The sequence below is a fragment of the Martes martes genome, assembly GCF_963455335.1.
Source record: "Martes martes genome assembly, chromosome: 13".
NCBI lineage: Eukaryota > Metazoa > Chordata > Mammalia > Carnivora > Mustelidae > Martes > Martes martes.
Window position 1 is genome coordinate 44,958,001 of NC_137901.1, and position 16,241 is coordinate 44,974,241.

The 16,241-nt window shown below is 37.8% G+C and overlaps 1 protein-coding gene across 2 annotated transcripts in view; it reads left to right on the top strand.

Annotated features, from left to right (window-relative positions):
* Positions 1-9,895: 9,895 nt before the first annotated feature.
* The window catches only part of SS18 (SS18 subunit of BAF chromatin remodeling complex), a 95,308-nt gene continuing 88,962 nt past the window's right edge, over positions 9,896-16,241 (top strand). Inside the window, exons 1-2 of one of the 2 annotated variants that reach the window (XM_080821775.1) lie at positions 9,896-10,041; positions 12,601-12,677. In XM_080821775.1, the coding sequence (XP_080677901.1) occupies positions 9,973-10,041; positions 12,601-12,677 (146 nt within the window). In that variant the 5' untranslated portion in view covers positions 9,896-9,972. The remainder of the gene's footprint in view (positions 10,042-12,600; positions 12,678-16,241) is intronic. The other variant, XM_080821776.1, reaches the window with a different exon arrangement.

The window sequence follows — 16,241 nt, forward strand, 5'->3', positions numbered from 1 at the left end:
AATTATAGTCAGAGATTGTAACACAATTTTCTTGGTAATTGATAAAATAAAGCAGATAAAAAAATTGAAAATAATAGAAAATATTCAAGAAACATAATCTTTGTCTAATATATATACACACATATAAATACTATGCCTGGCAACTATAGACTGCACATACATTTTGAGCAAACACTGAACACTTATAAAATAACACTTATAAAACTGTCAAGCCAGTTTTACAAATTTCAAAGGCCCCAGAGAATTAAGCCAGAAATCAGTAACAGCAACATAATTAGAAAACACCCATGTATTGAAAATTGAGAAATATATTTCTAAATAACATGGGTCAAAGAAGAATCTACAATGGAAATTATAAAATGTTTTCAATGGAATCATATTAATATAATTATTAATATGAGATATAAAAATATTAAAACATGCATTTTAAATAAATGTTATAAATAAATATAAATAAAATATATAAAATATAAATATATAAATTTAAATATATTAAAATATAAATATAATAGATATAATGTGATGCTGCAAAAGCAGTGCTTAAGGGGGAAATTATAGCATTAATGTATACATTATAAGAGGAGAAAGACTAAGAATCATTACCTGGGCATCAAAGTTAAGATGTTACTTTAAAAAACAGCTTATTAAACCCAGGGAAAGTAGAAGGAAGGAAATATAAAGATAAGAATAGAAATCAATGAAATATAAAATATATAATAGGGAATGTAAAGAAAGCTGAAAGACCATTGAGAAAGCTAAAAGTTGACAAATGGTTGGCAGAAGTAATCAAGAAAAAAGAAAGAGGACCTTATTAAAGATTGTAATGACATTAAAAAGTTATGAGTAACTTCATGCCAGTAAGTTGGAAAATTTAGAATAAAAGGGCAGATTCTTAGAAAACATAATAAAACTAATGCAAGAAAAAAGAAATATCTCAATGGTCCCAAATCTGTTAAGAAATTAAATCCATAAACAAAACATTGTCACAAGGAAGACCCTTGGCCCAGGGGTATCGCTGGTGAATCCTATGGAACATTTAAGAAGGAAATAACACCAATCTTACATAAAGTTGTCACAGAAATAGAAAAGAGACTGCTTCCATACTTGTATTATGAAAGAGGGTAACTTTTTTTTTTTTTTTTAAATGCCCAATGTGGGGCTCAAACTCATGACCTGGAGATCAAGAGTCTCATTGCCCACTGACAGCCAGCCAGATACCCCATGAAGCAGCATAATCTTAAGAGCAAAACCTGAGGATACTATAAGAAAGTGAAATTACAGGCCATTTTCACTCATGAACATGTATACAAAAATCCTGAGTAAAATACTAGTAAATAGAAACTAGCAGTATATAAAAAATACACATTATATGTATATCACAACAGAGTTGAGTTATTCTAGGAAGCAATCAGTGTAATTTACCACATTAACAGAATAAAGCAGGAGTTATCAAACTATTGCTCAGGAGCCAAATATGGCCTGCTTTTTTTAGTTTTACTAGAAAACAGCTATGCCTATCTTTTTATATTATTGCCTTCTCATTAAAATGACAGAGTTGTGTAATTGTGAGGGAGCCCAGATGGCCTGCAAAACCTGAAATACTGTCTGGTCCTTTATAGAAAAAGTTTGTTGACTCATGAAATAGAGGGGAAAAAACCTATTTCAATAAATGCAGAAAAGCATTTAATAAAATCCACTGTCTCATGCAATCTTGTTGACTCATAATCTAGGGATTGAAAGGAATTTCCTTAATCTGCTAAGGGACTCTACAAGAAACCTCCAGAAAACATCATACTTGACGGTTAAATATTGGAACTTTTTTTCATTTTGAGATCAGCACATACCTGAGAGTACCTGCTTTCTTAATTTCTATTTAACTTTGTACTGGAGTTCTTTTTAAGTAGCATATGGGAAGAAAAAAGAAACCTTACTGGAAAGGAAGAAATGAAGATCACATTATTTTTAGATTACCTAATTGTGTATATAATAAAGAGTCCAAAATAAATGATAAATTGCTGCTATTAGTAAGTGAATTTAAGGAGGTCGACAGACACATGATTGATATAAAATCAACTGTACTTCTGTAAACCAAAAACAGATAATTAGAAATGAAATAAAAAAGATATCATGTATGTAGTATAGGAAATACATATAGACTTCTATACAGAAAAACCTAAAATATTATTGGAAGAACCTAAAGAAGATCTAAGTAAGGGGAGGTATGTATCATATTCCTGAGTTGGCAAACTCAAATTGATTTAGATATTCACTGCAATATCAATAAGAATGCTAACATTTTTTTCCTTAGGAAGCACTTTAATTAATATTTAAATTTTGTATAGTAGGATGAATTTTTACCAATGTATACACCTATGTAGTTATAACTACAATAAAAATATGGAATATTGTCATCATTACAAAACATTACTTTGTGCTTCTTTGTAGTAATAATATCCTTCATCCTCATCCCTAGTCAACTATTGACCTACTTTTTCACTATACTTTGATTTTTCCTTAGATTTTTAAATATATGGAAACAACAGTACTTTCTTGTGTGACTTTTTCTGTGCAACCTAATATTTTTGAGATTCATCCATTTTGTTTCATATATTAATAGTTCAGTCCTTTTTATTCTTGAGTAGTATTCTTTTGTATAAATGTATCATAATTTATCCATTCACCTCTGTGGACTATTTGGGTTGTTTCTAACTTAAAGCTATTTTTAAAAGATTTTTATTTATTTATTTACTTAGAGAGAGAGGGAGCATGAGCAAGTGGGGAGGCAGGGGGAAAGAGAGAGAGAGAGAGAATCTCAAGCAGACTCTGTGCTGAGCGCAGAGCCTGATTTGGGGCTGGATCCCATAACCCTGAAATCATGCCCTGAGCTGAAATCAAGAGTTGGATGCTCAACTGACTGAGTTACCCAGGCATCCCTAACTTAACCCTATTTTTATCAAAGGTGCTATGAATACTAGTAAACGAGTCTTTGTGTGGGCAATACATTTTCATTTCTTTTGGGTAAGTAATATATACCCAAGGGTGCAATTGCTGGTTGATATGATAAGTGCGTGTTTAACTTTATAATAATCACTAGTTGCTTTTCAGAGTGGTTGTATCATTTATACTCCTGCTAGCAGTATATGAATGTTCCTAGTTATTGCACTTACTTTCCAAAATGTGAAGATGTCATCCTTTTTAATTCTGGCTTTTTTAGTGGGTATGTGATGTTTTCTCAATGTGGCTTTACTTTACATTTCCGTGATGATTAATGATGGAGAGCAACTTATCATGTATTTATTGGCCACTTGTATGTCATCATTCTAAAATGTCTCCAAGTCTTTTGTCCATTTTGTTAGTAGGGTTTTCTTATTGAGTAGTAAGCGTTCTTTATATATTCTAGATACAAATTCTTTGTTTTAATGTTCAACAATTCATGTCTTTTCTCCCAGATTATGGCTTCTCTTTTCATTTTCTTATGATATCTTTGAAGAGCAGAATTTTTATTTTTAATGAACATTTATCAGATTTTTCTTTTATGCTTCTTGCCTTTTGTGTCATAGCTAAGAAATATATGCTTCACTCAGGTCATGAAGATTCTCTACTATTTGTGTTTTTTTGCAGAAGTTTTATAGTTTTGCTTTTAAAATTTAGGTCTATAATCTGTTTCAAGTTAACTGTTGTATATACGTGAGGAAAAGGTCAAAGATAACTTTTAAAAACATGGATATCTAGCTGTTCCAAAACAATTCATTCTCCCACTGAAGTATCTTGGCATCTGCATTAGTTTCCTAGGGCAGCCATAATTACCACTAACATGGTGGCTTAAAATAACAGAAATTTATTAGCTCACAATTCTGGAGGCCAGAAGGCTAAAATCATGATGTCTGCAGGACTGCACCATAATATTATGCTATTATTTTTCTTTTAAAGAAAATATATAATAAATATGATTGCTAGGTTACTTTAATATAAGAACAATAGTTTGTAAGGTACTGAAGACCTTACCAGTATTTCACTGCATATTGCCCAAGATTCAACCATAAATGTTAGATGGGAAAAAACATTGTATTAGTTTTCTATTGCTGTTCTAATAAATTATGACCAATAATGGCTTAAAACAACAAATTTATTATCTTCAAGTTTTAGAGGTCAGACATCTAAAATGGACCCCTTCTGGGCTATAATTTAAGTGTTAGCCTTCTGTGTTCCTTCTGGAGGCCCTAGGGGAGAATCTGCTTGCTTTTTCCAGCTTCCACAGGCTGCCCACATTCCTTGGCTCATGACCCCTTTCTATCTTCAAAGCCAGCTACAGCCAGTCAAGTTTTTCTCAAGACGCCATCTTACTGATTTTTTAACTCTAATTTCACTGTTCCCTAGGTAAGGATATTTGTAAATTACAGTGGGCTCACTCAGATAAGCCAGGATAATTTCTTCATTTTAAGTTCAGCTAGTTAATCACTTTAATTTTGACACTTAATTCCATTTTGTTATTTAACCTATCATATTTACAGGTTCTGAGGATTGGGAGGTGGTCATCTCTGTGAGGATGAAATTATTCTGCCTATCACACCCATTCATAAGAAAATTAACAATTCATAGGAGAAAAGTAGTATAGTTGACCCTGGAACAATGCAGGGGTTAGGAATGCTGACCCCACATTCAGTTGAAAATCCATGTATATCTTTTAACTTCCCAAAAGTTTAACTAATAGCCTACTTTTGACCAGAAGTGTCTTACTAATAGCATAAACAGTTGATTAAAACATATGTTATATGTATTATATAGTGTATTCTGCAGGCTAGAGAAGAAAATGTTAAGAAAATCCTTAAGAGAAAATATATATTTTTCTTTTTTTTAGTTAACATATAATGTTGGAGAGAATACAATACATATATAATAACATATAATGTTTGGAGAAAATACATTTAGAGTACTGTATTGTATCCAAAAAGTCTGCATATATGTGGACTTATGCAGTTCAAAGCCACATTGTTCAAGGGTTATTATAATCCTCTCTAAAACCGCGAAGTCGTTCAAGAACAGTTATTCTTTTACTACAGGCACAGTAACCACATATCATATAGAAGGTCAGAGAACGTGCTAAATAGGAAAAAATCCCATTTGATCTCTGTTTTAGGCTGAAAAAACTTTTTTTAAAAAGATTTTATTTATTTGACAGAGAGAGAGAATACAAGCAGGGGGAGCAGCAGAGGGAGAGGGAGAAGCAGGCTTCCTGCTCAGCCTCCCATGCAGGGCTCTATCCTAGGATCCTGGCATCATGACCTGAACCCAAGGCAGACGCTTAACCAACTGAGCCACCCAGGGGCCCCAGCCCAAAAATTCCTTAAGGGTAGACTGCATATCACTTACTTTACCATTTCTTGTCTTGAAGTATATATTTTTCTCTTTATTAGATTATTAAGTTCAAATTTTATCCTTCTTTAGTAATTTACAATACGCCATGTGTTTTTACATATTTTACCCACTCAAACTGGGACAAACTTTTTAAAGAGTCTAATGTAATATAATCGCTTAGATGGTGGTTGTACATAACACATGATAAATAAACACTATTATTTCTAATAGCCCTTTAGATAGGGTGGCTGTTTTTTAGGAAAGTGAATGAAATACAGAAATCACCTGTCCAGTGTCATGCCATAAGGGTGGAAGAACTGGGAACTCCAAACTTGTGCATTTGTCATAGTAAGTTAAGATTGAATATAGCTTCACAAGAAACTTTTTTTTAAATTATTTTTTAAAAAATATTTTTATTGGGGCGCCTGGGTGGCTCAGTGGGTTAAAGCCTCTGCTTTCGGCTCAGGTCATGATCCCAGGGTCCTGGGATCAAGCCCCGCTTGGGGCTTGATTGGGCTATTGGGCTATTGGGCTCTCTGCTTGGCAGGGAGCCTGCTTCCTCTTCTCTCTCTGCCTTCCTCTCTGCCGACTTGTGATCTCTCTCTGTCAAATAAATAAATAAATAAAATCTTTTTTTAAAAAATTATTTATTTATTTATTTGACACACAGAGATCACAAGTAGGCAGAGATGCAGTCAGAGAGAGAGAGGAGGAAGCAGGCTCCCTGCGGAGCAGAGAGCCCGATGTGGGGCTCGATCCCAGGACCCTGGACCATGACCTGAGGTGAAGGCAGAGGCTTTAACCCACTGAGCCACCCAGGCGCCCTGAAACTTTTTTTTTTTTTAAAGTGGTACTTTCTTATAACATTACATACCGAAATATATTTGATTCAGCTCCTCCTTAATTCACTCAGTGTTTGATACTGTAAGAAGAGATGGAAATGCCCCAGATAGACTATGTTATAGTCTACTTTGAAAAAAATCTTCTGCAGTATTGAAAATAAAGTCTTTTGGGGAGAATTGTGAAAGGTGATTTGTTTTTGCCTAGAATAATGCTGCTATTCCCCTTATAGTCTTGAAATCTGTGGAAGCCACAACTCAAAATGACTCATCAAATGCCATAGAGACAGTGAACAGAAATATTTTGAAAGATACTACCTGAGGGGTTTTGCTCTGAGCCCAATTATGAGCAGACAGGCTTGGTCTATGCCTTCCCATGTATTCAAGGAGTTTATGGCAGCACAGAGACTTTAAATATCAGCAAATTTGATAGAATGGATATTCAATTAATTACAAAACAGTATGTATTAGAGAAATGCTTATATGAACGTAATCTCAATTATCTATACATGTATGATATAATTTTGTGGATTAAGATAATTTTTAATGCCGTGATTATAGTTTTACTAAATATTGAGCATATTCCTGGAGCACTTCACTTTATTAGTTTGGTGAAATACATTTAAGAAACACAAATTCATGTAATACAAATAAAAAAACTAAAACATTTGAAAAATCAAACATGGACTATTTTGTTAAATGTATCTGCATTCATTCATTAGTTTGAATAATCAAGAATGAATTGTTCATGCAGATTATTTTACTTATTGTAAACCACTGTATAGGGGCGCCTAGGTGGCTCAGTCCATTAACCAGCTGCCTTCAGCTCAGGTCAAAATCCTGGGGTCCTGGGATTAAGCCCTGCATCTGACTCCTTGCTTAGCGGGAAGCCTGCTTCTCCCTCTCCCTCTCCTGCTGCTTGTGTTTCCTCTCTTGCTGCCTCTATCAGATAAATAAAATCTTAAAAAAATAAAAATAGGGACGCCTGGGTGGCTCAGTGGGGTGGAGCCTCTGCCTTCGGCTGGGGTCGTGATCCCAGGGTCCTGGGATGGAGTCCCGCGTTGGGCTCTCTGCTCGGCAGGGAGCCTGCTTCCTCCTCTCTCTCTGCCTGCCTCTCTGCCTACTTGTGATCTCTGTCTGTCGAATAAATAAATAAAAATCTAAAAAAAATAAAATAAAATAAAAATAAACCACTGTATATGTTCTATTAGGATTATTCTAAAAAACCTTTTGCCTTCTTATTATATGACCTCAATTCCTTCTTCACATGTCTCTATCTTCATTCCATTTTCTCCTTAACTAAATACTGGGTACTCTTCATTCTTTTTCTCCCAAATCTGCTACCACTCAGTCTATACTTTGGGATTCCTCTCTCCCCAAAACTAATGGTCAAACAAGACAGAAAGGAAACTTGAGAGTAACATAGGGTTCCTCTAAAGTTTCTTTTCTTACAGAGATCATTTGATTTCTGGCTGGATCTTTAATGCCCTCCTATTGATGTCATGTGATGGACACAGAAAATAACGGTATTTTTATGGCACACATGCCATCACAGAAAAGGCTGTGGTTATTCATGCCTAGTGCCCTAGGCCCCAATCTTATACTCTGAAGGAAAAAACACCTTGGGCTGACCTGTTACTTATCTTCAGTTCATTTCTTTTCCTATTGTTGGGAAGCTATAATTTAAACAAAGAAGGTACTTATCTTTGGGTATCTCCTTGGAATAGAAGTCTGCTTCGCACTTTTTTTTTTTTTTTTAACTGGAATATAGAAATTCAGACAACTATTCCCATTGGTTCATGTTAAGATTTCAGTGCTATCTTCCAAGCAGACACAATTGGGTAGAATCATGTTTCATTTTTCCAACAGAAATATTCCTCTTAACAATTAAGGTACCATTTTAAAAAAGAGGTTTTAGTTTTAAGTTATCTCTGCTCCCAATGTGGGCTGGAACTCACAACCCTGAGATTGAGTCACATGATCCACCCATTGAGACAGCCAGGTGCCCCAAGGTGCTTTTGTGTAAACATCAAGACATCATGATGACAGCCAGGTGTTGGACATAGTGTGTTAATGGTGGACAAGACTTGGTACACCCCTCCCACCCCCACCAAGGCTTAGGGTAGTGAAACACAAGAATTCTAAGAAAAACTATTATTAGTAGGAGTATGAATTCTTTTCCTTTATTCTTAGGATGGCTTAAGTCTTTCCATCCTTTAGATGTCAGTTAACAGAGAAGGCTTCCCACTCTTACTCATGTGAGTGCCCATCATTCTCTCATTTCTTTTTGGCATCTAATCTTTTTAGACGTTTACATATTTACATATTTGTTTGTTTCTAATCTGTCAGCCTTATCAGAATATAAACTCCATGAGAGCTGGTTCCATGCTCACCTTATTCACAGTTGTATCCTAGGTGTCTTGCATAAAGACTAGCAGACTAGCACACAAAATGCAGCCACATTTGCTTAATAAATGAAACTTGTGACCTCTTGCGAAGAGCATATATTTGAAACAAAAATTTTTAAATGTGCATTTTTATCTTATTTTTTCCAGTTTTATATATAAGCGAAGTGATTGATTTTTGAGTCTCATTACTGTTGGGTCATATTTTACATAAACGTTTCCTTTGTGTTACATGGATGTCCAAATTTAGAGAATAATTATTACAACGCCGACAACCACCCCCCAACACATTACCCACATTTGCCGGTGTTCCTGGCATAATTCGAGAGCTTTGGATATTTGTTTTTGTTTTCTTTCCTCACACTGATTTGAAGCCTGGCAGCTCTGACCTAATTTACAAGGCATTAAATGTATAATTGTTTAAGTGTGAAAGTGCACGATCTCAAAACTTAACCCCAAAGATCCACGTCAGACGAAATCGACGCACATTTCTGCCAAGGATTTGTCCCAAGAGTAGAACGACTCTCCAAAGTCTCTCTAGCCAAGTTGTTGGACTGCCCTGAGTGCTGGACACAGCTTTCCTTTCTCGATTTGGGGATCAGGCTTACTTTCCAATTGTTAAAGCACGCCTGTGTGTGCGTGCGAGACTTGTGAACCGTGAGGTGCGCCTTTGGGGCGTAGCCGAGCAGTTTAAACCAGCGAATCCGCGTTCATCTACACCTTCCACCTCTGCTCATCTCGGCAGATGCTCCACGGGTTTGCACGAACTCGCGGGTCCTGACCCTCCTTCCCTCTCCGCGGTGCGCGGACAACCCGGGGCCGCCACTTCTTCCCGGGGGCGGGGGGTGAGGATGAAGTTGGAAAAACTGAACCAGAGCTACAGCCGAGCGCCAAAACGCACTAGGAGGGAGTCTTCAGCGCGTAGGAGAAGGAGGCAAGTTGCACCCGCGCGCAAGGGGCGGGCCGGCTCGGGCCGCTCGCATTTCCTGTGACAGGGTCTGCCCCAGCCTCTCCTTCTCCCTCGGCGGCGGGACCATTTCCTGAATCGCTGAAGCGGAGGGAGGACTGGGGCGCGGCTCTACCACTAGCTCAAACGGGAGGGGGGCCAGGGCAGGAAAGGAGGAAGGACGAGAGGTCTGCCAAGAACAGGGCAATTCTGCCAGGGCTGTGGTTCCCGGTAACGCGCCGAAAGAGAACTTCTATGGGCCAGAGGAACTCCTGGAGGCCAGGGCCGCCGGCTCTTCGTCGGGCGCCGGAGCATCCCCCCTCCCCGCATTCCCGAGGTGGTTCGGCCCGAGAGGCCGGCGTCTCTCCCCCAGTTTGTCGTTCACCCGGAGCGCTCGGGACTTGCCCGTAGCGGTGACGGCGGCAACATGTCTGTGGCGTTCGCAGCCCCGAGGCAGCGAGGCAAGGGGGAGATCACTCCCGCTGCGATTCAGAAGGTGAAGCCTCGCGGGGTCGGGGATGCCAGGCGCATCCTGCCCTTGGGAGCGCCACGGGGGGCCAGCCCCGGAGTCGGCCGGGCCGGGGGCGGAGGCGGGCCTGCTGGGAGGCGGTCGTGTGTGGGAACCCGAGCCGCGGGCTGAGCCTGAGTGGGTGGTGGAAGGCGGCGAACCGGTTCTCCCACGGAGTCCTGCGCGCGTTTGGGCTCTTTCCTACAGGCACAAAAGCCCAAGTAACCGCCGCCGGATTTCTCTAGGGATGGGGCGGCGTTCGGGCGGCGGGGCGCGTGCGCCCGGCCGTAGCGGCCGCGCGGGGAAGGGCTGTTTGTCGGAGCCGGCGCCCCCCGCGGCCCCGCGCGTCGCTCCGGAGTTACTTTGGCGTCGCCCCGCCCAGCGCGCCGCGGCTGCTTCGTGCACACCCGACCTCGGGTCGCGGGAGGCCGAGGAGAAGTCGGAGCGCGGGTCGCCACCCTCCGCCGCGCTGCGCACTTCGGCCGACTTGGGGAGCTCCCGGGAGAACTTGGGGGGGAAGCTGCAAGAGCCCGAGGGGCGGGCGGAGGAGGACCGTGTGGACTTAGGGACTACCCTCGGAGTTCCCTTCTCCCTTCCGGATTCACCCCCTCTCCGTGTACATCTGCAGCGAATACTCATCGAGCGCCTGCTCTGGGTGCTGAGGCTACCGTGGTGAGCCATGGTCCCTGCCTTCATGGAACTTGGAGTCTCGGGGCGGAGACAATCTGATAATCGTGACCTATTACAGAAGTCGTGATAAATACACGGGGAGGTGCGTCCCTTTTAGAGGGTAGTGCTGCCTCTGTCGCTGCTGTGTTATTGCCAGTTAGGGACACAAAGCTTATTGTCCGCTATCCCTTGTTGCCTGTGAGCAAGGCAGTCGTCTGAATTTTAGTCAGCCAGACTTTGAAAAGTTACTTGCTAAATTGAGCGGTTTACCTTAAGTATTTCGGTCATGTTGTATGCACTGGGATGAGGATGAAAACTGAAGAAAAGTCAACTTTTCGTACTACTCAGGACACCATTGTATGTCCAGCGGATTATGTTAATGGATTTCTCTTTACTGTCAGGTTCTTTCTAGTGTGACATTTGACATTTGCCCAACTGTTGCTTTATTTTATGAATAAACCCGCTTGTCAGTGCCTGCAAATGCACTGCGTTCACGTAGTACATTGGTCTAAGTCTGCAGCCTGGCAAACAGCTCCAAGTACATACACGGAAGACGCGTTTCTGGAGGGATTCACTTTTATTTTTATTTTTATTTTTGGACTGTAGAAGAGTTCTGTGGTTGGTTGGTTGGTTTCCAAAAAGTTTTTCCTACATACATGTTAAGATATTTGTTATGAGTGATTAATTCAGGAGTTGGCAGATCAATTAGTTTTCATTCTCAGATGAGAGGAGAGGACTGATTCCAAATTAGGTGCCTTAGTCTACAGTATGAGAGGTTGCCGTTAGAAATGAGACATTCTACGGTGAAGTTTGTTAGGTTGAGTAATTGACTGAGGAGATACGTTGTGAAATCATTCGATTGGACTAATGGATTTTTAAAGACTTTTTTTTTTTTGGCATCTTATGATTCTATTTAGGAAATAACTGCACTTTTTGGAAGAGCATGTCAGTATATATATTTTTTCTTAGCAAGTGAAGATTGTGATTCGTATGTAGGAAGAAAGTCACAATTTAGGTTAAATGGATTTTTGTTTTTAAAAGAGCTACATTAACTAAATTACTCAGATAGACTGATTATTGTATTATACTTTATTAAGTCTTGGAAAGGTGAGGCACATTCTGGAGGAACATCTACTTCTGTCCTTTAACCTTAAGATAAATCTGAGCCCCTGAAATCCCAAGTGATTTGCACAGGACTGACCTTTTCATTGCTACATCAGTACTCTTTCCTCAATGCCACCTTGCTTAAATGAGTTATTTAGTCCTTAAAGCCAGTATTGCTCTGACTTGCTTTAAGATGATAGAATGATAAATTGATAAGCTTTTTGTTTTTAAACTTTTGGGACAACTTAATTATAAGGTAAGTCCATAAAGTCTGCAACAAATAATACATGATTAGAAATTATCATGTTTGATTATACTGTATTTGAAGAATCACAGAACCATACTGTGTAACACTTGGAAACTAGCCATCCATCTCCTCAAGCTTCATGGGCTTACATTTTCATGTGTTCATTGTGGGTAAAGAAAATTTTTCTTTACTACCGCAAAGCATAAGAATGATGCAGTCAGCCCGGACCCTTACCTCTTAGTTTTAACAGACTAAAGTTTCTATTACAGGTAGTAGAGGTAATAAAATATTTGAATACAAAAGAAACCCCTCCTGGGCTGCAGGAATAATAATATTCAGTGGGAGAATAATTGGAATAGAGTTACTTGAAAATTGTTGATACCATTCCAGAGGTGTAGAATAAGACTTAAAAGACCAGAATAGATTCAATTTCTATATGAATAAACGTTTCTAGAATTCTGAAGGATTTTTAAAAATTTTATGTGATGCACTAGATTTATAATGAACTTTTTCTAATTTTATTTCAGATGTTGGATGAAAATAACCATCTTATTCAGTGTATAATGGACTATCAGAATAAAGGAAAGACCTCAGAGTGTTCTCAGTAAGAATGATATGAAAAAATTTTTTGTATTCATTTTTCCGTGTTGATTAATTTTTTTCTTTTCTTTTTAATAACAGCTTTAATGAGAGATAATTCACATACTGTGCAGTTCACCCTTTTTAAAGTGTACAATTCAAAGCTTTTGGTATATTCATAAAGTTGTGTTATCATCATTTCAGTCCATTTTAGAACATTTTCATCATCTCTAAAAGAATCCTGTACCCATTATCTGTCTGTGTAGATTGGCCTGTTGTGGACAATTCATGTAAATGACTTCATATAATCTGTGGCCTTTTTTGACTGAGTTCTTTTCCTTAGCATAATATTTTCCAAGGTTCATCAATATTGAAGCATATACCAGTACTTCTTCTCTATTGCTGAATAATTTTTCAGTGTATGGTTACACCATGTTTTATTTAGCCATCAGTAATGGACGTTTGGGTTTTCATTTCATTTCATTTCATTTCATTTCTTTCATTTCATTCATTTTCTTCTTTTTTTAATACTTATCCTGCATTGTAAAATAATGACTTCAAATTTCTGTGTAGTCTGATTTGTGGATATTTAATTACATCCATATATGTGGTTGAGAAAGCAAAGCTTGTATCTAATAGAGTGTTGGTTATCATTCATAAGAACCAAATTTGTGATTTTGAAGTGATATGTCAGAAGTAAATGCTATCCTTAATAGAATTAGATATAGTAGAACAAGTTCAATATTTTATCAGAAGTCTCTAGGATAGGGCACCTGATGGCTCAGTTGGTTAAGGGACTGCCTTTGGCTCGGGCATTTGCTGATAGACACATTAAACACAAGGGAACAGGAGAAATTAATATTAATAATATATTTTACTTAAGCCATTATTTCCAAAATAATATCACTTTAATACATAACCAGTATAGATATATTGAGATAGTTTATTATTCTTTTGTTTCATACTTAGTCTTTGAAATCCCTTGTGAGTCTTACAATAACACATCATTTGAGTTAGCCATATTTCATTCTACTTAGTGGCTACTTTATTGGATAGTGCAACTCTAAAATATTTTATTGTGACCATTGTTTTGAGACACATCTGTCTCTTCTAGAGATCTCACTAGTCTGTCCTCAAGTAGATTTTTCAAGCAACCCTGGGTCTTGCCTCTGCATGCACTTTCCTGCTGTACTGGACTTTTGCTATCACTTGATTCACCCTTTATCTAATTTTGAGTCTCTCTTGGTTGCTTTGTCTTTTCCCTCTTTGTTTAATAGCATTTTTGAAATGAAAAAGTCATGTAGGGTCATTGTAAAAAGAAAATCAAAGTATAGAATTTGGTAGATATAAAAGCAAGTCACATTTCACTTTCCACTCTTAATGCTTTTTTCCTTTCCTCAGGGGTAACTGCTTTTAATATAGTTTAGTACCTGTCCTTCTAAACATTTCTTTGTACGTTTACACACATGGCATTCATATCTACATAAGCACATTTAGATAAATGTTTTGTTTTTTAATAGGTTAGAATTTTATAAATGGAATGGCTGGGTCAAAGACCATGCTAAATTGCCAAATTACCCTGCAAGATGATTATATCTGTTTGTTTTCTCTCAGCCAAGATTTCAGAGCCTTGGTTTCCAACATCCTCTGCCAACATTGAATATTAGTCTTCTTTTAAATTTTTTCCGCATCTGGTTGGTGAAAAGTGGTGTCTTTTTCTAGAATTTTTTATTTTGAAATAATTACATTCTTACAAAAAATGTTTTAAAGACAGTATAAGAAATTCCTGAAATTCCTGTATGCACTTGTTTCATTTTTCTCCATATCATTCATTTCTTTTCCATATTGTTTCTCTGAAGCATTTGAGAATAAGTTACAGACACGATTCTCTCTTACCTTTAATTACCTCAGGGTGTAATTTATAAAATTAGGCACAAATTCTTAAATAATCAGAGTATAATTGTTAAAATTAAAAATGCAATACTATCATCTTCAGACCTGTTTAAAATTTTGCTAATTGTCCCATTAATGTATTTCTTCTGGTTTAGGATCCAGTGCAGGATCAGATGTTACATTTAATTGTCACATGCTTCGAGTATGTGATCTGAAATCATTCTTCAGTCTGTTATCTTTCATTGATGTTGAAGAATACATAGCAGTTATTTTGTGGGACGTCCCTCATTTTGGGTTTGACTGGTGTTTCCCCTTGATTAGATTCATGTTACCTACTTTCCGCAGGAGCATCACAAATATCATGGTGTGTCCTACTCAATGCATTCTCAAGTAGCTGTATGATAGTGATTTGTCCCAGTATTTGTGAGAATCTTAATCACCTAGTTAAGGTGAGGCCTGCCAGTTTCTCCCCTGTGAAGTTACTATTTTTCTCCTTTTCATTCATATGTATCTTGTTGGGCAGATACCTTGAGACACACATAAGTTGTTCCTTCTTGGTTTTTTTTTTTTTTAGCATTTATTTTAGCATCCATCATCCAGTGTTTCTTGATTGAAACAATTACTACTGTGGTGGTTACCAAATGGTGACTAAATCAATCGTTCCTTTTATATTTATTTGAAATCCTACGATAAGGAAACCATTTCTCATTCCCTGCCCCCATTCACTCATTCATTTATTTATATCTGAATGGATTTATGTTACTTACTATGTTCTTACTATGTTCATTAGGTTATAATGTTACTTTCTTACTATGTTTATTAGGTTATAATGTTACTTTCCCTTCCTCTCTCCCTTTTTCCCTCCCCCCTCCTTCCTTCCTTCCTTTCTTTCTTTAAGATTTTATTTATTTTTTTGACAGAGAGACAGCGAGAGAGGAAACATAAGCAGGGGGAGTGGGAGAGGGAGAAGCAGGCTTTCTACTGAGCAGGGAGCCCCTTGCAGGGCTCTTTCCAAGGACCCATCCCAGGACTCATGACCTGAATCAAAGGCAGACGCTTAACAACTGAGATACCCAAGGCATCCCTCTGTTTTCTTTCTGAAGTTGTTCTCAGTGTGGACCACTGGAGCCCCTCAAGCTGGCTTTTTGATATGTATCCATTATTTTTTGAACATTTTCTTATTTTCTTGCACCACAGAATGTTCTAGGCTCATCTTGTTCTTTTTCCTGCCCCAGTTTGGAATTACCCGTTTCTTCAAGCCTGGGTTCTTTTTTTAGAGAATGGTATTTAGAAACTTAGGTCTGAGTGCCAGGATATTTTCTTTTCTAGTCATTTGTACATTTTTTATTTTATATGATCATTTCCTTTTATGTATATTGTTTCTTCAAGGAGTCATGTCTGTTTATATTTCAAAATATTCTTTAAAAAATTAATTAGCTGATCTATTTCCTTAGTTTAACTATGGATAATCATCAGTGGTAGGGAGATCACTGCCTCAGATCAGCCATGGGATAATAAAAGTTGACAGTCTCTGATTAGAATACTTATTTTTACCTATGGCTTTTTAAACTGCCAGATAGAGCGAAGGATTTTGACATAGTATTGGTTCAGTACCCAGCAGTACATAGCATGGATAGGACATATTTAGATATAGAATCAGCCTTTCCAACTTGAGTCAACAAAAGTTTATACTGTT